We start from the raw sequence: 24,147 nt of genomic DNA on the forward strand, positions 1-24,147 counted from the left end.
TGAAAATCCAATGTCTCTGCTAATTAGGAAGTGGCATCCGTTATGAATTAGGTTAGCTGCTTGAAAGGTCAAAATTTGCCAATGATTACAAAAATTATGGTGAAGGAGAATGACAGTAGCTATCAGTTACAACGGAAGGAATATCATTCAGAAAGAAAGTGCTGCTTCTATTTAGTTTTTTTTTAACAGAGCATGTGGGATGCAGTTTAATTTAAGTATATTTGCAATTTATTACACCTGCAGTACTTGCACTCACTTCTATCATCTTGATGTCTTGTCCATTTTCCTGTTCACCTCTGTGACTCCACTCAGCACCATTACTGGGTCAGCTACCCAATTTCATTTGAAACCCTTAACAATGAGTGTGTGAAATTGTTTCACATCACCCACTGAATAAATTTAATATTTTTTCACTTGAGGATGCAGGTTTGTTAGATGAAATGCTTTAGTCTTTAACATTACAGAAAGTTCAGTTGTACTCTGAGGACTTTTTCAGGATCCCATCATACTTGTCATTGCAACTTGGTTTTGATGCCTTTGCTTTCTCTTCTGTGTGTTTCTGTCCCTGAGACCTCCTTGCAATGAGTGAAATCACCTAAAGGATGAAGTGTGCCTGTTATGAGTAGTGGCATAAAATTCCCATCCTCTGTGGGGAAGGAAGTGGATATCAGGAAACGGTTATGAGTGGAAAATTTTAGTTTTAGGAAATGTAGTAAATTTTACACCGTTCTTCGGTATTTAATCTTCCCACTTAAGTCTTAATGTCTTCTCTATCTAGCATCGGATGCAGAGGATTCACTAAGTGAGCCTTCCAATTTGGGGGGAAAAATGAGGAGTAAGGGGAAGTTTCCATTAGTACAAAGCCTTTATTAACTTGGGTTAATGAAGACCTAATGTAACATGGCTATCACCACATGTCTGCACTTAATGATTCCATCCTTTTCTATGGGGGAATGATTAAATTAAGTATCTTGTAGGTCAAAATTAGACTGAGAAGGTTAACCAACCTTTAATGATTCTACAGCCATTTACCAGCCATTTAAAAACATAAACTGTAAGATAAAGCTGGGTAGAGAAACATCATTATCAGTAAAAAGTGGGTGAATTTTTAGTGTTTTCTGTTTATATCTTAGGAGAAGACAGAGGATTATGTGGTTTTGCAGTGACATGTGGGATAAAGGGCAAAGTGAAAGGAGTTTTGATTTTTATATTTTGTTGGCTTCCTGGTAAGTGCCCATTAGCTCTTTATTTTAACATGCATTAAATCTAACTAATGGATATCAAACCAGCTTAGAAAAATGGCAATTATAAAGCAATTGTAAGACTTCAGGAGCACAACTGTGCCAAAATATTGTGTGCCTTAAACTCCTGAAAGCTCCATCTTTATGGAGAAATGAAGTTGCATAGATGGGAGAGCAGAGATTGCAGACAACGTGAGGGGAATTAGCAGCCCTCAGCATGCTTTGGGATTGTCTGAGCTACAAAGAACTGGGCTGATTCTCAGATTCCAGAGTGATTTGAGGGCGACATTTGTTTATGACTGTGCTTATCTGCTTACACATGCTCAGGGCAGCTATCTCTCTTGTTTTGCTTTTCTTTTTCCTTAGCATGTACAGATGGAATGAGATATGGTGAATCTAGCAAAATCTCTTTGCAGTCTTTTACAAGGAGATGCAATTCATTTGAAAATTGACAAACAAAACTGAATGTACAGGTATAAATTATCTCCCTTTTCTTCCATTCCCCCAGGTTCTGTAAGGCAGTTTTTTCCTATCCTGTAGAAACTTTAATTAATCCAATGGGGATATTTTCCGTAAGGGTTGCTTTCAAGCATTTCTCTCATGTGTCTTATCCATGGTTAGAAACAAAACCATCTCATTTGACAAAATCACATCTGGGATGTTACAATCTCTGGGAAATCAAAGGGAATGCATTGGGAAGTTACAGATTCTGGAGGTCTCGCCTTTATTGATAGATCTCCTTCTTCATGCCATCCATTAATTTTAACTCAGGTGATATATGGACTCTGCACATTTGTTAATGAAGGCTAATGCACAGTAATCTTGTCATCACTAGCTGTGCATGATAATTCAATCTGCTGCTCAGAAGAGCTGTTCAACATGCAGCAAATTTGATTTAATATTGACATGATGTACTAGGTTTGGTATTTTATTTAACGTACCATGTGCCTTATTTGATGAGAAATAGTTTTCTTTCAACAGGTTCCGTACCTGAGTTAGGCCAGGTGTGTAGTTTAATGCAGTTATATCAGATATATTCTGTTCTATCTGCACTGGGTATTCATCCTGTGATGCACTGCACAGACTGGGGCAAATTTCTGAGCTTGGGCACTTTATGCATTCATTTAATGTTGTCAGCATGCTTTAGAGCAAGCCCTGCAGAGCAGAAAAATAAAGGTGATGCTTTTCTCAGGCACTGAAAGCAGAAAGTCACTCTTGCCCTGTTTACACTTGTTTAACCTACTCTTGGAGCTTCATCACCACCAGCAGGATCTGATGCAAATTGACAGAGTACAGACTGGGGGTCTTGAGTGTGACTTGGAGGAGTTTTCCCAGTGTTCCTGGTCTGTAGTAATTGCTCCTAGCCTCTGTTTGGGTAGGATATAGGGCTGTAAATATGGTGTGGTTAATACTTTGATTTCCACAAAAGACACACATCCTGTGGCTAGATTAGGGCAGTCAGTACTTTGTCACTTAAAATCAAACAATACCAGCTTCAATCCTCGAGTGTGTAAGAGCTGTGCTCTCTGCCACTGCATATTTATCTAATTTGTGTAGTATTAGGGGTGGATACAGGGATATATTGCCTTTATTTTAATATAAAGTACATGAAGATGTATCTCCGTGTAAAGGACATAGAAGCATGACATTATGTACTTTGTTGCAGGTAAATCATCACCAACCATCTGAGTACAGAGCAAGAGTTTATACAGCACCCAGAGGATGTCAGACACTTTATCTGTGTATATCCACATCGCTCTGTGGAATACTCTTGTGCACAGATCTCTGTTTGTGTCACTCACTGCAGCACGCAGGTACCTGGAGGATAAATCCTGCTTAAAGACAGGCTAAATGCAAAGCAAACCAAGTGGAACATGGCAGTGGTGTAGTTTACAGCAGCTGATCCCTCAGGAGCCATCCTTAGGGATGGTGCCCTCAGCATGGAGAGCAGGAGATGCTGTCGGTCAGCACTGCCAGGTGGGAAAAGTGTGTGCACAGGGAAGGGAGAGGAGATATCAGCCACTGTCCAGACTGTGGAGAAGCAATTTGCAGCCAGTTTACAGCAGACTGTGGTCAGACAGCCAGCCCCAGGAAGGAAGTGGCTGCTGCAGCTCCACCATGTGCTGCAGCCACACAGGGCCCTTTGCAGAGGGCGTTTTATTAAGTTACAAGATAGTAATTAATGCCAAGTTCCTCTCTTTATTTTCTCTGTGGTTGGGTTTCATAATGGAAATTAAAGATAGGAGATAGGGAGCAGATTGCCTCTTGAAATACAGCTCCCTGGTGCTCAGTTCATGACTTTAGAGACATTTGTCCAGCCCCATCTCCCTTTAAGGAGATGCAGGTCAAATGCTGCTGAAATAGTCCTTTTTCTCTAGAGCAGATGTGCTCAGTCCAGTGCTACACCACAGGAAAGAAGCAAAAGGGTCAGAGAAAGAGTGAAGGAGACTTTCTGTGCTCTGCATCCACAGTACAGCTGCTGTCCTCCAACCCCCTCCCACCAGAGTTGCAGCCTGTCAGGTTCCCCTGCCAAGTTGGGAACCCACCATTTAATGCATGTGCTTGGTAATTTTGGAATCTACAACACAGTCTGAGACATCCTACATGAGGAGGGACCACAATTGTGGGGTGCTCTTGTCGGAACCTGTAAGTCCAAATGACTTTCAGAGCTGCTTTTGAGCTAGAAGTGCATCATGAAATACCACCTGTTTTTTTGGAATACATCCTAAGACTGCAGGTGTCCTAAAATAGATTATGTTTTCCTCTTCTGCTTCTGTTTTCATTAGCCCCAGGTTTTGACATTCTGTTCAGAGATATTTTCAGTATTGAATGCATTAAGATAACATAAATTCCAAATCAAACATCTCATTCAGCATATTTCCTATTTAAATTTCTCCTGTACATTTTCCCTGTAGTTATCTAAGGGTTGGTTTCATTATTTGTATCAACTGTCTCGTGATAACTGGTTTTGCAAAAGAGCAAAAAAACAGTGCTTGTAGAGAAAATTTGTTGCTTGCACAGCCTTGTTTCAATTCAGTGTTCCTTCCGTCTTCTGAAGTTTATTGATCAGAGAATGTTAAAGTTGTTGAATAGTTTGTTTTCATTTCACAAATGTGAATCAGGATTATTGCAGAAAAACAGGAATGTATTCATCATTAAGATTTGCTTTACACATTCATTTATTTTTTAATCTATAATTCTTATTGAACTAAGAAAACAGGAATATATATATCACCACTGAGAACAAAAAGAGCCTGATTGAGGCAGATGGAAGATCAGCAAAGCACTTCACACAAGTGCAAAAATAGGAACTTCTTCTAAACTTCTGCTAATACTGAGAAACACTGGTTTCCCAGAGTTGGGAAAGGTACTGGGGGGATTCCTACGTGCTGAGTGGCTTAAAGACAGTTGGCTAAGGTACCAAATGCTGCATCTATTTAGAGCATGTGGTGTTTTTCAAGTCTTTTGTAAACAGATACAAGCTCTGCAGCTCTCTGGTCTTCCTGAACTGGGAGTGTGGTAGCTCCCAGTGTGACCAGGCCAGAGGAGACATGGCACGATGCTGATGCAGCCACACATCCTCAAGTTTGCCCATAGCTCACATCTGACCCAGAGAGCAGAACAAACTCAGCTCTTCTTGTAAAGACATATGTGGCTCCATCTCAGGTCAGCTCAGGTTCTTCCTGGGGTACCTTTGCATCTCTCCAGCATGGCAGGTTCATAAATTGGTCTGTGTGCTCAGACTTCCCAAATGTGCAGTGTTCAAGCAGCACCTTCCCTCTTTTCATGGATGCTGTTGGGTTTGGTGATCACAAACGAGGTTATGTCTGGTTTTGCTGTCTCTCTTTGCCTCCCACTCCTTTTCTCAGGTCTCATATCATTATATTCATCCACTGTTGCAGATTGCCTTGTGTCAGCAGTGTGTGCCTGCCCTTCTACTCATTCCCTCCCACCAATATAACAAATGTAAAGCTGGGCCCTACGAGCTCTGGGGGGGTCACAGGACCATGCAGCTGCAGGAGTCCATCCAATCAAGTAACATCTTTTACGCTCATAATGATAATTTCCCACTTTAGCAAAACACCCTGCTGCCAAACTCCATTGCTAATGAGCCTGTCAGTGCATCAGTGCACTCCCGACAGTATGGAGAATGTAGGGATTGTTTTTTGCAAGGCAAATGAAGACACTGATGATTAGCAAGAAACAAACCAACAATTCAATACATCACTGGCCACACATACCAAATCATTGATTTTCTGTCCTGCTGGGCAGCAGCTGTTGTATTTGCTCTGCAGAAATGGACATTTTAATCCTGGAGGGACAAGAAAGGTGGATGTTTCTCCAAGAACTGGAAGCAGCAGGCAGCTGCTTCCTGCACTAGGCATGGGCATGTTGATGGTGTCCTTCTGAAGCTGCTGAGAAGTCTGATGGGCTTTCCACTATTAAATTCTGGTTCTGAATGAGTGTGAATGCAGTGATTGGATGAAAAAAAAAATCTGTGAGAATCTGTGAAATTGCAGGGCAAAAAATGCTGCCCTAAGACTTACAATCACTGAAAGAATTAGAAGTTAATCATAGATAGCCTCACATGATTTCTCTCTGTCTACCAGTTACGTGTAATCAGCTTCCTTCCAGATCATCTGTCTCAGCAGCGTTGCTATTTCCATAACCCTCGCCGTGCCTGGCTGGATTGAAGTGAGATGCCTATTCCACAGCATTTCTCAACAAAATGTGTGACCCCAGGTCAGTGGGACCCCCGTGTGCCCTGCAGTGAGGTGGCACTGATAATTCCTCTTGCCTTGTTCCCAGGGACCTACGTGATGACGGTGACGGCGAACGACGCGGACGACGGCACCACGGCCAACGGGATGGTGAGGTACAGGATCGTCACCCAGACCCCGCAGAGCCCCTCTCAGAACATGTTCACCATTAACAGCGAGACAGGGGACATTGTCACCGTGGCTGCTGGCCTCGACAGGGAGGTGAGTTTGATGCTGATGTGGAAAGCCCAAAGCCTGTGTTTAATCCCAAGCCTCTAAAAGCTGGAGTTGAGGTGTGGAGATCACAGTCTTTGCTTCTGCGGCAACTGTGGGGCATCGTGGCTTTGATGTGATATTTTTGTCTTAATCCATATCAGTCAATGAAACCCTGAGAGAATCTTCAAACTCCAGGAGCTGATATTTTCCTTTCCTAAGTTTGTAAAACTCAAAGATGTAGAAAATACTCCAGGAGGCATAGGGGGATGAATAAATGGTCATTTATCCCCCCTTCTGCTGGGGGGAAATAAAGTGCCAGACATCTGTAGCCCTTTCCAGACCTGTCTTTCTTAGTTCTTTGCTCCCTGGAAAAGGAGCACAGCCTGCACTCAGCGCACTTCAGGTCCTTGTGTCCTTTCCAAACTAGTAAAAAGTCTTCCAGTAATTTTGGGTTTGTGTGATGTTCTGCCTTTAGTGCCTCTTCTTTCTGGCATTTTACAATGTGCAGCTTTTCCAAATGCAGCAGAAATTTCACTTTTACTGACAAAAAAATACTCTGCCAAAACTATATATGATTCTCAGAGCTCTGCCTCCTCTGGTTGTGGGTATAGCTCAAGGACAAAGCGTTTATACCTCACACATGAAACAAAAATCAATGCAGTGTCCGTGGTGGGAGGCAGTGAGTGGGGAAGAAGGGGATGGGGTCAATGGCTGTAAAGGGAGAGAACCGCAGAACTTCAGTTCTGTTTTTATTCCCCATTGGACTGTGCAGGTGATGGAGTTCAGCTCAGTGCAGCTAGGGGAGCTCTGTGGACTAAATGATGGGAACAATGGCCCCAGAGAGAATGGAAGAAAGGACATGCTTAGTCTGAGTCTCAGGTGTTTATTTTCAGGCAGTCCCCAGAGCCAGCACATCCAGTGGGACAGTCCAGTTTGGGAGAGCCTGGTGTGCTGCGTTTCTGGGAGGAGAAGGCACCATAAACTGGTTTTGTTCCTCTTTCTCTCCTTTCCTCCCCTGTGGCAATGGCAGGGCAAGCAGGAGTCCCCACATGTGGGCCTGGGACCTAAACTCTTGAGAGGTGAAGCCTCCAGCACCTTGGAGATTTTTCCAGTGCCCCTGAGGCCAGCAGCGCACTTTTGGCCCCACTGCTGATGCTGTGCCAGGCTCCAGTCAGGAGACATTCCCTGCCAGGGATTGTGCCCGTTTCATTCCCTTGTCTGGGGCTGCTTCTCTGCTTCAGAGCAGCTCGGGGAGGATCCCAAAGGCAGCTGCTGAGAGCAGATAAAAGCCCCAGGGGCAGCTGAGCAAAACGTGTGGAGCCCTGGGGCATCCTAGGACACTCGGGATGGGGTGGGATGGGATGGGATGGGATGGGATGGGATGGGATGGGATGGGATGGGATGGGATGGGCATGCTGGCTGGGAGCAGCACAGGGCTCATCCCCAGCACTGTTTCAGGGTGAGCTGGCCCGGGGGGGCACGCTGTGTGAGACAGCTTTCCAAGGAGAAGGTCAGGAGAGCAGAGAGCTTTCCAGGTGTGAAGACAGGAAGCAGAGCTGGGGGAGCAGGAGGAGCTCCAGCATCTGCTCCTTCCCACCTGATGTGGCAGACTCTGCAAGCACAACCTAGGGTGGATTTGACCTTTCCCTACTCCTTTTATTCCAAGAGCTGGGAAGTTGGCTGAATCTTAAGCAGGAAGATGATCCCAGGCTGTGCTGGAGCCTGCGGCAGGCTTGCGGTGGAAGAGGAGAAACAAGTGCTGGAGAGATTGCTGGCAGCCCCCAGGGGGATGGTAGCAGAGTACTCAGAGAAGAAATTGGAATTCTGGCAGGAAAATGCTGATTTTATGGAAATGAAAGAACTGTTATTGCCCCCCTGACATCAGTGGGGGCCAGCATTTTAATGCTGGGCTTTATGGGCAGAGAAAGGTCATCGGTTTATATTAATTCCAGAAACACAGATTGGGATAACTTGGTGGGAGAGAGGTTTTAATCTCAGCAAATCAGCTCAGAAAAGAGGCAGGTGATAATTAGGGGGAAAGGATAAGGCAGAATCTTTTTTATTGCTTCTCTCATTGCATCTGAAGTATTTTTAAAAGTTGCAGGGGAACCATGTGCTTCATGTAAGTTCCCTTGTGCACAGGGTCAGGAAATCACAGCTGGCACATTGTATGTGGAAATCTGGTGTTGAGTGTCCCAGGCTGAGTACAAGGGTGGGCAAGGGACACTTGGATCAAGGCAGAACAACCACCTCTGGGCATAATCCTGGGGCTGCCCTGAAGCTACGGGGCATGCTTATTCCCAGCTCTCTCTCCTGCTTTCAGGATTACATCTGGAATTGGCAAAACTTTCTGGTTTATTAACATAAAGTTACATTGCATCTAAATTAAACATTGTGTTTAAACACCCCCATTACTGTACCATGGACTGGTTTTTTTGTTTTTGTTTGTTTTTCCTGAAAACTTGAGGAAGCTATTAGAGGAGTGAATTTGGGGTTGCTGCTGACATTTCCTTGTCATTAGGAAAAGGAGACGAAGAGCAATATTTGGAATGCAGATTTGTGTAAATTAAAATGTTAACAAATCTGACCTATTCAGCTGAAACTCCTATAACCAAGATAAATTCCCAGGATACCAGTTATTTCTCCAAATGCTTATTGACACATTTATCAGTGCCTGAGACATGATTAAGTTAAGCTGTGGTGATACAGAATGAGGTTTTCAGTCTCCATTGGTATCCTTCTCCCTTGCTTCTGCAATGCAAAGCAGGAGTAAAAATAACTTCCAGAGCTGTTCCATATCTGAGAGACAGGTCCATGTTCCAGATCCAGCATTTGTCTTTCAAAAGGGAGAAAAGTCACTTCAGAACTGGTGTTCCTAGCTCAGCATTCTCTTGCATGCTCATTAAATGAGATTTCCTGATGTTCTCAGCATCTCCACATTGGTTCTTTGCTGGTTTCCTAAATTACCTTCAATCCGTGAAAGAATGAACTGGATGAAGTTTTAGCTTATTTTGTGTCAGGACAAGTGTTTTGTTTGACCTGTGGGAAACCTATTTTAAGACCAAGTCATGTATTTTTGCTGCTGTTTCTAAACCCTCATTTCCACAAACCGTGGAGGAAATTAAAAAACTCAGCCTCTCAAATTGTGCTGGTCTCTCCTAAATGTGTCTGACACTGAAGATAGCACAATCAAAAGCCAAAGTATTAAAATATTGATGGCTTTAAAGTTATCTTACCTGGTTCCTATTAATCTGGATGTAAATATGGTGACAATGCTCTGTGTCCACTCTCTCATTATGACTGCACTTAATTGAATGGATCCCCAAGGAAGATAAAGTTAATTGGACTGCACTTCATAAAAAATTATTAAAGGAAGACAGTTTAGCAACAGCCTGATGTAAGCCTGGATGCCTGAGGGTGAGAAATGCCAGGGGTGGAACAAAGGAACACCCATTCCTTGAACTAAGAGGGGAAATTATAGGGATTTAGGGTCATGAGAAGTTCAGAAGTACATGCAGACAGGCAGGTTTTGATGAGAAGGTTAAAAGCAGATACTTGCTGCAGGAAAACATGAGAGTAGCAAAGGAAATCTGCAGCTGAATTAATGAAATCAAGAGGGAAAAATCATGTGATGGTGGGAGCACAGAATGTGTGAATTATAGGGAAGGCTGTGAAAGCATGGGATGAGCAGGTTGTGACAAAGTTCAGGGGTAGGAAGGGACCATGGCAGCTGATTTAATTTATGGCAAGCTGCTGCAGGAGTGGGTGGTACTACACGAGATGCTGCCAGACTGAGGGCTTCATTTAGCAGCGCGTCTGAATTCCACATTTCATTAATCTGGGGGTTTTTTCCCACTGTGAAGAAAATTGCAGGAGGTAAGGTGAGTCTCAGACACAAGCAAAACATTCATATTTTTGTTTTCCATCCTGAAAAGTAACATTTCTCTGTATAATCTTGCAAAAGTGACCAGCTCTGGTCTGTGTGTTATTTTAGTTCTTTCACTCAGCCCAGTGTCCCAGGTGGGATCAAGCCCAGACTGTCAGGCTGATGGTTTTCCTGGTGCAGTAACTCAACCCCCTGACCAATTTTGATTTCTCTGGTGGCAGAATATCTGTCTCAGTAGCACAGTAAACCTGCACTGGGGCTATAGTATAGGCAGTATCATCCTCTGAAGAGCTTCCCCTAAATATTTTATGAACACGGACTTTGAGCAAGCAGGAGGGGAAAAAAAAAAAAAAAAAAGGAATGAGAGAAAAGGAGGTGATTGATCCCAGGTTCTGCTGGCAGGCCAATAAATGTTGAGACATCTCAAATGTCATCCAGGTTTATTTGAGATAATAAGTGTTTCAGCACTGTGGTGCTTGTAGTATAATGTTGCTAACTTTTTGAGATGTCCCTTAGAAAGGAGTCCCTTCCCAGCACATTCATCTGGTGCTGGGGAAATGAAGGCAGTCAGGAGCACTGAGTTGCTTCTTCCAAATTTCTGTATGTTTGTATTTCTTTTAAAAGTGATTGGATCTCTGCTGCTGCAAATGCTTTTAAAAATACATGAAATCCGATTCTATGATTACTGCACTTGGCTTTCTGAAAACGTGATGTTGCTGGTCCTTCTCAAGTGAGTGAAAGATAAAAGGGAGAGCCTGCCAACAACTGAGTTAGAGCTTTATTTTATTTATGAATGAAATGGCAGAATTTTTGTGGGGAAGAGGAGAAGTTCTTCTTATTAGCAGAGACAGTTGATTTCTTTTCCAAAACTCTGGGTTCGGTGCAGCTAGACGTTTCTGATAGTGCAAAATTTGAAATGTTATGTTAAAGGAAAAAAAAAACCAACAACTGTACACTACTCCAAACACGGAGCAGGGATGTTTTTTTACTATCTGCAGTAACTATTTTGGGTACATTTATCTCCAGGTCATTGCAATAGCTTTTCAAAACCTTCTTATTCATTCAGATGCTGGCTGAGAGTAAACAAGGCATTGCCCTGGTACAGGAATGAGTTTAGCCATTGAGATTCCTGTGAAACATTCCCACAGATAGACATCCACTAGTCTGAGATGACCCAAATACAGTGGGTTCAGTCTGGGTTTGTCTCTCCCAGCCAGACAATCATCCAAGTGTAGCCAGAAGGTAACTCAGGCTGAGCCTGCCTTTCTGTACCAGGAAACTCCCCCCTGACAATGGAGTCCAGCAGCTTTCAATCCTCCATCCACCCCTGGAATACAGCAAAAGGAATATGTTCTGTTCTGGATTACCATGGCCCATGCTAATTATTTCTCTCACTGCATATCACTGTGATGTTCTGCAAAGCTGCCTCTGCTCCTCTGAGCAGGGCTGGAGGAACATCTGCTGCAGCGTGAGGCTGGGGGATCCCACACCACACCAGTGATGGATGGCTTTACCTGGGCAGATTGTCATTCCTGTGTGTGTACTGACAGAATACAGAGAATGAGGGAGAGTGACATCTAAATGGCTCGACTGCATCCTGAGAGCTCCTGTTCCCATTTTCTCAGATTAGCCTTCTCCAAGGAGCAGAGAGGAGTAATGCAGAATTGCTACAAGCATGTCACCTTCTGACATGCACAATCCAACATCCACCCTGTTTGCTATTTGTATCTATTACAGGAGTTCTTCAAAATGAGAGGGATTCTGCTTTTCATGTTCTTTTCACTACTTTTTCCAGAGAAGAGCTAAAACAAGGTTGTTACACTCTGCGGAGCCATGAGTATCTTGCTTTTCAAGATGAACTTCCCGTATCACTGCATCGAAACATGGAGAAAAATGCCTCCACAGCTGAACTCACAGGAGGAGAACCAGAGTGAGGGATCAGTGATTATTTTGCCAGCGAGGCACATCCATTTCTATGGATTTGGACCACAAGTCCTTGTATTTAGCTTCCAGACTTGCAGGCTCCCCAAGTGACTGGGATGATGAAGGACTGTAACAGACTTCCAGGGTTAAGTGGCTTTTCCACTTCTCACAGCATTCAAGCAGTGATTGGGAGTCCTTGTGGAACATGTCTTCAAGGCAGATATAAACTACCAGAATATTAGCAGGGATAAGCAGGTAAAATACTTCAGCATCCTCTGTCAGACTGTGCTTTACTTGTCCCTTCCAGCCTTGGCCCTAATGTGTTTCTGACACATTAGAAAACAGGAAAACAGTTCCCCTCTGCCACTGAGGAGCAGTTTGCCCCGTGCTGTCACACAGCAGGCTCTGCCCTCGCTGTCTGCCTGGCAGCCACGTGCCATGCCAGGGATTTGTGGAGCACAAAGTCACTCTGAGGGGTGAAATCCACTCTGTGCACGTCATTTGTCATTTCTCGTGAATACTATGTTATCCCTGATACCTTGTAATTTTTCAGGGCCATGTAACGAAAATGTAAATACTGAAGCTTTATGTATTAATATGCCTGAAATCATTACTTAAAGATAAAACTGGTTAAATTATTCAGTTATAAAATTATCCCATTTCCACAGCAGCATATCCTGTCAAAGGAAGAGCTGATTAGCCGTAAGCTGAATTTAGCCAGCAGATTTATGCTGGATTCTGGTTTATGTTTCTACATTGTATGTAGGACTGATTTGAGTTTGCTCCATCATTCCAGTGCATTTCATTTTCTCATTACAGACAAGAATGACCTTTCTCAGCAAATTATGGTAAGGAGCACTACCACTCATCAGTGAAGAAGAATCATTTTATTAACCCTGTTCAGCGCTTTGCAAGTGTGTTGTGCACTCAGTGGAGGGCCACTTGCAGTAATTTGAGATACCAGAAGCTAGCAGAGGGGGAGGGCTCAAATCTGCTCTGAGCACTCTTAGTCCAGCACTGCTTGAGGGATCCCTCATAGCCTTTGTTGCAGGGTGGGAAAGATGTGAGAAAAATCCTTGTCACAGAAATCACACCATTTGTTTTAATTGAGAAGGGAACAATGCCAGTGGTTCTGAAACCTTGCCACAATTCCCAGAAGGAATGTGTCTCCCCATCTGAGCTCCTCAGATGGCCGTGCCTGCGTGTCTGGTGGGTGTTTCTGCAATGATCTGTACCTTTTGCTCTTCTGCATGGTTGCTGCAACTCTCTAAACAAGAAGCTGGCAATCAGTTTTAGAGCTCCTGTGTAATGGAAAGGGTTTTTTGATTACTTTTCCTTTAAAAAAACCTGATAGCTAGATAGACTAGTACAACTGATAGAGGAAGGGCACTGAGCCATGGCCTTGGAAGAAAGCAGCATGAGTATGGAAAAAAAAAAAAAAAAAGTAGATACGATGGGAGACACTTTTAAAGAATAAAAGAGCTTTCCAAAGAAAGAGGGTGGTAAATAGCTTGAAACCTGTGGGAGTCCTATGAGCAGAGAGCAAAACAGCCATGGTATTTATCTCCCAAAAAGATACGCCAGGAGGAGATCAGGACACAAGTGTAACAGGCTGAAGATGAGCTGGCTGTACAAACTGAGACTATGTTGGCACAGTTGGGCTGGGAGTTTGTGTCAGCTCAGCCTGGCTGTGTGATCTGCTTGCACTCATCTTGGCCATGTCCCATCCTAAGGCCTTTCGTTCCCCATCAGATTGCATTTTTAATAAAGAGGATCAAACAGAGCAGTTTGGTTTTATTGGTCTGCTGTGTAGGTTGTCAGCCCTGGTCTCAGGGCTCTGTGTCCTTCCTGAAGATGTGCACAGGAGGATGCTCCAGCCTCAGAACTGGGCTGTGAATGGAAACCTACAGCCAGTTTACATCTCCTGGGGAGCCGATTCCACCAAGAGTGAGTCCTGCCCTTTGGCTGAAATGAAGAATTTCTCCCACTCAGGCAGTGCCTGTGGCACTATTTACTGCCTGCCAGAGTAGCTCCCAGTTTGGTTTTTTAATTCTTTCTCCCATTTGGCTTAGACTCTCTTCATACACCTGGCTTGCTTTCAGTATTGCCAGCATCTAGATGCTGGAGCCTCTGGAGGAGGTTGTACTGACTCACATGTGGAACTGTAATGGCTTTTTATTCATATTTGGGTGAGCTATTGAAGAGATATTACCAAATTGAAAAGCTGCATGATTTGGGGTTGAACTATTCAGATAAAACAAAGCTTTGAGTTTAATTGGATCTGATTATAGAGTCCAAGCAAGAATACTGACACCCCACCTAATCAGTTTCCTTCTTTTAAATATGGAAATCTTCAGAGCCTCTCCTGGAAGAAAATTCCACATATACTAATAGTCTATAGATCCTTTTCTTTCTTCACACACATTTTAATATTTTCAGAGAGTTCTGGTACAGTCTGGTTGCACTTGTTTCAAGTTGCTCATGAAATCCCACCTCTGACTACAGTGGGTTGGTTTATACATTATTCAGCAGTAAAATCCCAGCTGAATAGGGAGGAGGAAAAAAAAAGTTAAGTATCGGAGTGGAAAGCTCACCAGGTCCTTAGCATAATCTCTCTGGTTCAGACCTGAATTTCTTTTTCTATTTGAGCTTGTCTTACAGTGGAGAAGAGTGTATCATTCCAATTTCAGATAGAAGACTACCTGCTCAGCTCAGGCAGATTTAAAGTTTTTCTTTTGGTACATCACATACTTTCCAACAGCCCCTTCCCCTCTCTAAAGGGATTATTGTCTAAATCTGCACTAGGTCAAGTGAAATAATTAAACACAAGCTGGCTCCACTAATTAACTTATCCACAGACCATTGTCTGTTATTAGCATATTAAAGAGAGGCTTTGTTAACTCCTTCTTCCTAGACCTAGTACTACTTTTTTAATAGCAGAATTCATTCCTGTGAGAATCTTTGGCTCCATTTCTTGCTTAAATATTGTCTTCAACACATTTGCCAGAGCATGAGTGAGATTGTGGGATGTTTCACCCTGCATCAGTTACTTTTCTTAACTGGGCATAAGAAGAAGGCAGCTTGAATGCAAAGGACTGTGACTGTCAGAAGACCAAATACAGTCTCTTGTATTCTGAAATATTCTTAAAATAGGAAGTTCTCAGTGTAAACAGCGGAGAGGCTGTTACATGCTCTGTAAAGTATAATTTAAATGGTGATATATCTGGAGTTTTTATAGTACATCTCATCTGGAACAGTGTCAAGATCGTGGCGTTTGTATTTGCAGAGGATGTAATTCTTCCAAAAATACAGAAATGTGTGCACAGGGACCAAAATGTGGGCATTTGCTGTTCTGCATCACGAATCCTGTCTATTTCCTTGAGTTCTGTACTAATTAGTACCCAGAAAGGTGGCAGAAGGTGGCTCTTTGAAGGGGAGGACTGTTCTTGTTAGACACTTGTGAGCATCGCTAGGCTGGCTATAAATAATCACAGCATCAGGTACTGAGGTTTGGGCTATTCTCCATCCACTGCAGGCTGAGAGGGCTCATGGATAAGGCCAGCAAGGTGTCACATGCAGGCAGGATGGAGCTATGTGTTATTCTTCCCAGAACTGCACATTAAAGCATCTAGGAGCCTGTAGTAGCAGAGCCAAAGCTGTGAGGCAGTTTGTTCTTTTGTCATGGTAACCTGACCATTTTTCTTCTAATTTTTAGGCTAAATATTTTCCTTTCATTGTTGTTCTCTTATTCCAGTTTTCTAAAAAATTCTGAGGACTTGGTGTAAGAAGTCCTCATTAAATAGAGTACTTGTCAGTTCAATCATGTTTTATTCAAGCTATTCATTTTTTGCACTTAAAATGCTTTCTGTTCTAAATGCCTTTCCAGAAAAATAAATGTGGTTTTCAGTTAAAGTAAACAGGTCACATACTCAGTGACCATAAATCTGATGGCTCAAATTGAGAAGGGGAACTAATTGCATAAAAATGCAGTGACTCATATTATCCAGATGTTCAATAAGTTGGTCTTTCCAACTTACTTATACGTGCCTGAAAATTAAAAAGATAGTAGTTTTCTATTAATGCCAACATAGAATTCACCTTAGTTTATAGGGAAGGATCTTGTTTTCATGGTTCAAGGTTTGGGCAGATGCCCAAGGAGAGGTGAACTGACCAGACTGATTGCAGCTGTCTGAGGATGGGCATCAGGGTCTGTAAGTCAGCAGCAAATGACTCTTGTAGGAGTGGGAAGCTTTTCTGCCAGGTATCTGCTACTCTAAAGGGAGGGTTTGATGCCACCCAAGCAGGAACATGCCAAACGAAATGCCTTCTTAGGAATTATAGTGGTCACCTTCTGAAGGTGGATTTCAGAGAATTCAGAAGAGCAGCATCCTTGCCTTGTCTCTTGAACACAGGGCCAACCCTGTGCTTTGCTTGCACAAATTGGCCCAGCCTCAGAGATCTGCTGTTATCAAAATACCCTACCCTACCCTGGGTGTGTTTTGCTCACAGAGGAGCCTGTGCTGATGTGAAGTAGTAGATGAGAGGATACTCCACACATTACTCATTCTGGAAGTGGTTTGTTTTGGAGATGTGTATGTTTCTGCAATTATTTTAGCCATTAAACTTCAGCCCTGAAAATGCTTTCATCTTGGCTGATTCCATCTTTTTGTGGCTATGGCAATGGAGAGGAGTGTGATGGGAAATGCATTACTAGGTTTGTAAATTATGTGCAGTTCCCTCCCCTCCCCATATGTTTGATATCAGAAGATGATGTTTGACAGAGAAGATAATGAACAGTATTTGCTGGTAAATCAGCAGCTAGATGTGGTTTGAAAGACAGCATCTTTGGGCATAAAGAGACAATCTGGAAGGTTACCAGTGCTGTGCACTATGAGAAAATCTGCTCCACAGATGAGCAGCAGAGCAGCTTCCACCAGTGAGTGCTGGAGAGGAGCTGGGTGGCCTCACGACTTGAGGGTATCAGCTCTTGACAAAATAATTGAGCAGACTTCCCTAGGAAAATAGCCTGCAGGGTAATCTGCAGAGCATCAGAGGATTCTTAGGGTAGGTAGCCCACCCCCAGCTCCTTTGGCCATGGCCACATCCCTGAGAACCCCTAAAGTAAAAAGCAGGAGAATCTCTGAGATCTGTCCATCAGATTAAAATCAAAGCATCAGCAATCATTTATACAGGTGATCTTGACTGAGCAGGAAGCACCCCACAACATTTTCCCCACTCCCAGATTAGGACAAAATAATGATTTTTTTAAAATTGTAATTACCAGTCAGAAAATAAAATCTGGAGAGATTTAGCATTTTTGTTTTAATAGCTGCAAAAATGTCACATTGATATTGGTCTTTTAAAATGATGTTTGACATTTTGAAAGATCAATTTTTGTCAAAGTTAGCTCAGACCATTAAAACCATTTTAGAAAGGACTCTTTTGCAATGTAAAAATAAATTCCAAGTGAGGGAGAGCTTTCAAGTGCCTGTCCTTGGGAGCAGTTTCACTCTTAGCATCTTGTGATGAAAAACCATTTTGTCATAATATTCTCCACCAGTTTTCATCCTCAGGCCCCTTCAGCTCTCTATATGGTCTCTGCCACTACTGTCATCCAACCATATCAAAATGGGTATTTAGGGATGTTCTTCTGAAAACTAATTCCAGTGTTTGCAATAAGAGCTGCTAATGTAACTCGGAGTGACCATTGCCTGCAGTATCAGCATCTTCAAAGGCTGACTGACACATTTGAGAAATGGATTTTGTGCTACTCTGCTGACCCCAGACTCTGTGCCAGGGCAGTTCAGAGAGGGGCACAGGCACAGTCCTTTCCAACTTCCATAGGGAATAAATAAAGCTAAATTACAGACTTCATATCCAGATGTGCATGGGAGCGTTCAAGGAAAATGCATCAAAAGCATCTAGCAAAAACTCATTTAAAGTTACATAAATTATTGTTTGCATTTTCACATGCAGTTATTTTCAAGTCTAACCAGCTGTATCTGATTGAAGTAGCCCTAAATAAATAGATCGTTACATAAACACAACATTTGTTTGGGGATTTTTTCCCAATAAGGTCTGGGCCCTGTTTGCTTCTCAGTGTTGCACAGACTGTGAGAAGGAGGTGTCTGAATTTCAATGGGACATTTTGACACAGAAAATCCCATTCTTAGTATGTTTGGAGTTTCTAAGTCGCATGGTGACAGATACCTCAAAAGAAGACACAGTAAATAATATGGCACGTATTTTGCAGAGAAATTGGAATGCAAGCAGAGAGTCCAAAGAAGCGATCACATTTCATTTCACGTTTTTCACCCCATTTCAGTGCATCAAACCAATGTCTGGTGTGTGCTGATCCACTGGGCTGTTCTACTGGCAGGCTCCCCAGCAGCATCTTGGGCTGCTGTTTCTTGGGAAGGGATGATGTTGGCAGTTCCAGGAGAGCCCATTGTCACCATCCAAGGTGACAAAGCCTCACTCCCTCCACCCCTGTTTTCATCTCACAGATCAATCACCTGATAAAGGGTGACCCTGAGCCGGGCCTTGGTTACTCACTGCGGCAAGTCCAGTCCACAAAGTTGAGAAGTCCTTAAAGCACCACTGAAATTCTCTCTAGCAGGTCCCAAGGTTCTATAAATGAGGAAATAAACCAAGTGACTCAAGGCGCAGAGATGCTCGTCTGTGCTGTCTCTGTTCCAAACCAGAATAAGACATGAAAGAATAATCTGAAAGATGTGACGGTTTTTATTGAAGAAATAATCAGAGAGTCGCTTATCAGAATCAGGAAACCTGCTTTATCCTTTGTTGCATTATAAATAAGAACTATATTTGTTCTTAGGGAACAAGCCTGAAGTACACTGCAAGACGTTATTATGAGTGATGCACCGGGAGGAACTGAATAAATACTGCCTGTCTGCCCCATTAGGTGGTTTTGTTTCTTACATTTCTCTGATTCATCTACCAGGAATGAGTTGTTTTATCATTTTAGAGGTGTACTCAGAGGTGAGCCTTGATTGGTTTGCTTGCCTGAATTCCAAGCTTACAGAGGGAGGATGCCAGGCAAGGAGTGTGGTGGTGGGGAGGAGGCAGGGGCTGGGGTCTCCAGGTGTGCCCCAGCTGCTCACTGTCCAGGTGGGTTTTCCTGCTGCAGGGAGAGCACTGCTGGCCAGGGCAGCCCATGGTGGTGTGGAGGAAACAAGAAGGAACAGGAAGATAAAAGGGAGAACAGGAACAGGACAAAGAGACATTTGTAAGGATAGAAGGAGGGTGGAAGAGAGGAGTTTACTTTTTCCACTCTTGTAAACTCTTGCAAAGGCTGTTAGCTCTGAATTGAAGGGTTATAGAGAATGCCATCCTAGATAGAACAGCACACACAGTGCAGCATCCTCTCATGATCCAGGCATCTGTCAGAGCTGCAGGCACGAGCTCCTGGAGCTGTGTGTGCCGGTTACGTCTCGCGCTAGGTGATTAGATGTAAAATTACACAGTATCATCCCAACTTGGAACATAAAACCACTTCCATGCTCTGTCTTGACTGTTCATAATGTTTCTTGGCAGAAGTTGTTTCAGACACCAGCTTTCAATCCTTCCAAATTAAATGTCAGTTGATGGCAGCGCCGTCGTCAGCGGGAGCGTCCTGCTCATCCCACCTCCCCCAGCTCTGCACCTCCTCAGCTGGCTGATGAGCAGCTCAGCTGGGAGCAGTTTCGAAGGAGATCTTTGACTTTCTTTGGCTTCCCAGAGGAATTCATAATTATTTCCTCCTTTATCATGGAGTGCAGCTGGAGTCTTCAGCTCCATTAGAACTGCCCTGGTAATTTCACAGTGTGAAATTTACAGCAAACTGGGGACATTAACGTTAAATAAATTTATGCAACAGCAACCCTCACCCAAGTCATTAAAAGTGTGTGCAGTTTCTAATGGATGCTTCAGCATGGCATTTGATAAGTTTGTTCATTTCTTTTCCCAGTCTGTTAATTATACATACACACACACACATATTCTTCTGCCAGAGGTTTTGGTGGAAGCTGGCTGTGGCCACGGATGTCACCTCCTTGCAAACACTTCAAACATGGCTGTAATCCCAACCTCAGTGGAGTGAGGAGAGGCTGTCACCAAGAGTGGGTTTGGAGGGGGAAGTGTGACAGTGTGGGTCTGTGTGCAACTCCAGTAATCCAATTGAACTATGCAGTGATTCCGAATCACATCTATTTGAGAAGACAGGATATCATAAAGGCTGCTAATATGGTGGAAAATTGTATTAAGCTGAGACAAGACAAAGTTGATTATGTGCACGAGTAGTGCAGATGTGCCTGGCACTGGTCGTTTGTGCATATTGATTGATCTTAAATACAGCAGAGCAGGGGATGGGATGGGGTTTCTGTGGTTATTGATTTTGTTTCAGCTCCTTGGGCTGTCATCAGAGGCTTTCACATCCGACTGCCTTGACCGATACAAGCCTTGATAAGAAGGCTTGATAAGAAAGCAGGCACAGGGCTGGTGTCCTGGCCAGAGAAAACCTGCTGGGTATATCCTTTGAGGAGCAGATATTCAGGAACAGCCCTGCTCTTCAGCTCCGTGGAGGCAGCTCTGTGTTGTGGAATTCTCTGGGAAGCTGCAGTTGGGTTTTTGGGCTGCCTTGCTGGATGTGCCCAGCGTGGGCTGTGAGGAACAGCCTGGAGTGCTCACGGGGGTCACTTTGCTGCGTGATCTGCTTCACTTCAGTTTGCTGAAGGAGGAGACTTGGCTTCTTAATTGTTTAATTTTGGCTTCTATAAACCTGCTGGAGCAGAACTGTTGTTTTTCCACCTCTCCCACGTTCCAAGCAGTGGAGCTAGAAACAGGAGGTTTTCATCCTGTTCTTTGGTTGTTGTCTCATTCCTCAGGAGTCTTTATTAAGACAGTTTTCTTTAGTCCTGCTCTGCCTGGAGGCACTGACCTCTGCCACCAGGCAGCCTGGCTTCCAAGGGCTCTGTGACTCTGCTGGCATGAGCCATTTAATGGTTTCCAACTTCCAAAGAGAGCAGGTTTAGATTAGATATTAGGGAAAAATTCTTTACTGTGAGGGTGGTGAGGCCCTGGCACAGGGTGCCCAGAGAAGCTGTGGCTTCTCCATCCCTGGAAGTGTCCAAGACCAGGTTGGACAGGGCTTGGAGCAAGATGGGATAGGGGAAGGTTTTCCTGCCCAGGGCAGGAGATGAGCTTTAGGATCCCTTCCAACCCAGGCTGTTCCATGATTCCATGATTCTCTCATCACTGTCATGGAGCTTGAAACGTGATGTGGGAGTCAAATAAGGTGCTGGTTTTCTAATAAACAAAATATTTAGGAGTAGAGATAATTAAGCAGTCAGGAAAAAGGATTTGTGGACGTTTGTCCTGGGAATTCCCTAATATCCCAGTCCTGAGGGTTTTTATATGTATGGGCATCTCCTCGTACCTTGGCTGCAGCCTGAGCTCTGTGCAGGTGAGCCTGCAGACACAGGTGAGCTTTCATGATTGTGCTTTAGTTCTGAAAGAGGAATTTGTGAGCATGTTGAATTGAGTGCATATAACTTACCTTGATTTATATTTGAGCTGAGGTGAAAGAACTCTATCTGTGATTATGGACATCAAAGACAATATATTGAAATTCAGTTTTCTAATGTACACATCATTTATCAAATCTCTGCCCAATAATGCCAACATTTGCTGCACAGAAACACAACGTGATGGATTACCTGCTTCCCACCAGCTTTCTGAAGGCCAAGAAAGATAAACACAGGATTCTTGTAGAAATGCCAAGTCCAGGCTGGAGAGAGGGACTGAAATAAAAAACCCCAGGGCAGTTAGAAAAATTCATAAGCAGGATAAGAATTTCAGGGACCTTACAGTCCTCAAAGGAAACAAGTTTCTTGGTTTCTTGCTGTCACCAAGAGCACGAGCGACCCACCTGCTGCAGAATGTGTCACCTTTTGCAGAATTTGGCCTGGTTTAGTGCCTGCTCTTGGGATGCTGATGGTCTAAAAAAAGCATATTTCCTACATCTAAAGCAGCAGCGATCTGGACTTGGATCCATAACAGCCAGAAGTGTCCAAGAATCTGAAAAAAAAAAGAAAAAAAAAAAAAAAAAAAAAAAAAAAGCTTAGAAATATGAATTTCAAATTAAAACCAGGAAAAAATAAATAGCAGAAAACACTTTTATTTCTTGCTGAGCTTCTATTCACTTCCTGCTTCCTGTGTTGACAGTGTAAGTTATACTTGGGCAGGAAAAAAAAGAAGCCCACAAACATAATTGCAACCATGTCTAATTAGGCAGAGCTATGTAAATTTAGCGTTTCTACATGATTATAAATGTCAGGAGAGCCTTAGATAAGACATGAGAGTTTTGAGTATCTCTTGTGTACCTAGTCTAAAATGTCCTTATTGCTAATCCTATTCATCTGGAGTTGCTTCCTAATTAGAATATTTATGGGCTAATAAGGAGGTGAACAAGACACTCCAGTTCAGTTCCAAAGGTGAGAGTAGAGATTCATTAGACTCGGCGTCTCTGTTTTGATTGCTGTACAATGTAATTAACATTGTGCTAGACAATCATTTTAGATTTACCTTAACAACAAATGTTTAAGAAGATTCCTGTGCTCCTCTCTTTGTGTCCCAGTCTGCTGAAACCAAAAGCAGGGATGTCAGCAGTTTTGAGAGATTTGGGGGCTCCTGGATGGTTTTTTTGCTTGTTGTATTTTCTGAGCTGTTTTAACCTCAGTCTGTCAGTTACTGATGTTTCTGAGTTTTGGCCATGCCAGCTAAAAGCGAATTTGGTTTGCATATTTTATGAATTCATGTTTTATAAATTTTATATCACTAGGACCTGCTTTGTAGGAAATGCTTACTTTGATATTTTGGTGGGTTTTTTCAGAATTTTCACTCGCATGTCTATAACCAGTGACCTGATATAAAACAGAATTTTTGAATTCAGATATAATTGAGCTGGTTTTAGGTTATACTACCATGAAAGCACTGGGAGTGCCTGATGTTCAGTGCCTGACTCTCTAATTTTTCTTCTAGAAGGTTCTTCCCCACCAGGAGCCCCACTGAGCCCGGGCACAGCAGCAGCAGGAAAAATGCCTCCAGCACCCAGACTGAGAACCAGGCAATCCTGAGTCCCACCCCACGGTGTTGTAGACCTTACTGATCCAGCCCTGTGTGAGGATTTGGGTGCTTCCTTAGTGGGACCATCCCTTCTTGTCCCCACTGAGGGAGGGTCCAGTCTCTCCCCACCCATCCAGTCCAAGGGTTTGCAGAAGACATCTTCCAGATTTTCTCCTGCTGCCTCCTCTGGCTCTTGCAAGGTGCTTCTTCCACCTTGCAGCCAAGCTCCCTTTGTGAAGGGCCCCCAGGGCTGCCTAGGGGGAGATGCTCTTTCCCTGAGCCCCAGGGCAGCTGGGTTGCCAGCCCCAGACCCCTGTGGCATTGCTGCTCAGCCCAGGGAACCTGGGGGCAGCTCCTGGTGGATTTTAGAAAGGACAAGACACAGAGTTTCTGTTCTCCCTCCCACATCTCTCTTTAAGCCCCACTTCTGTCTGCAGATCACATCTGAGTTCTGCAAAGCAATGGCCATAATTAATACAAATGCTAAATTGTCCCCTTAATTTTGCCAGTGCTGCAGCCAGTCTCAAATTCAACTCCCTTCCAAGGGTAAGCTGATAAAAACCTGGGGGGGCTTGATCTCTTCTCTTTCCTTTCCCTACTAATCTAGTTGTCTGAGAAAACAACGTTCTGTGGCTTTAAAGGTGTGATCAGAAAAGTTGTTAAGATGTCAAGTCACGTTACTTCAAGTCTTCTCTGTATAAATTACAGTGAGGTACGGTGATCTCATAAATAATGATAAATATAGCAACATTCTACTGCTGATGGAAATCATTATCAGCCATTATCAACTTTAATTAATATATTCACATTATTCAAATCCAGGTAGAAAATGTTCTTTGGCATCTCGTCTAGAGGAATATGGATTGTGGCTTTTGTGCAGCTTGAAAAGCAGCTGGCAACGGGGAAGCAGCTCTGGGGAAATACTTTGTTTAGACCTAGGGTCCAGCACATTGATTGTCCCATAAATGTCCCCCATTTTCCATGCTTGTGTGCAAGG

General features: G+C 43.4%; 1 protein-coding gene across 1 annotated transcript in view; it reads left to right on the forward strand.

Moving 5' to 3' along the window:
• The window catches only part of CDH4 (cadherin 4), a 416,129-nt gene that overhangs the window by 335,143 nt on the left and 56,839 nt on the right, over nucleotides 1-24,147 (forward strand). The window contains exon 7 of the mRNA XM_041417862.1: nucleotides 6,051-6,223. Coding sequence (XP_041273796.1) covers nucleotides 6,051-6,223 — 173 coding nt within the window. The remainder of the gene's footprint in view (nucleotides 1-6,050; nucleotides 6,224-24,147) is intronic.

This window comes from Onychostruthus taczanowskii, unplaced genomic scaffold (genome assembly GCF_017590055.1).
Source record: "Onychostruthus taczanowskii isolate IOZ18803 unplaced genomic scaffold, ASM1759005v1 scaffold57, whole genome shotgun sequence".
Classification (NCBI taxonomy): Eukaryota; Metazoa; Chordata; class Aves; order Passeriformes; family Passeridae; genus Onychostruthus; species Onychostruthus taczanowskii.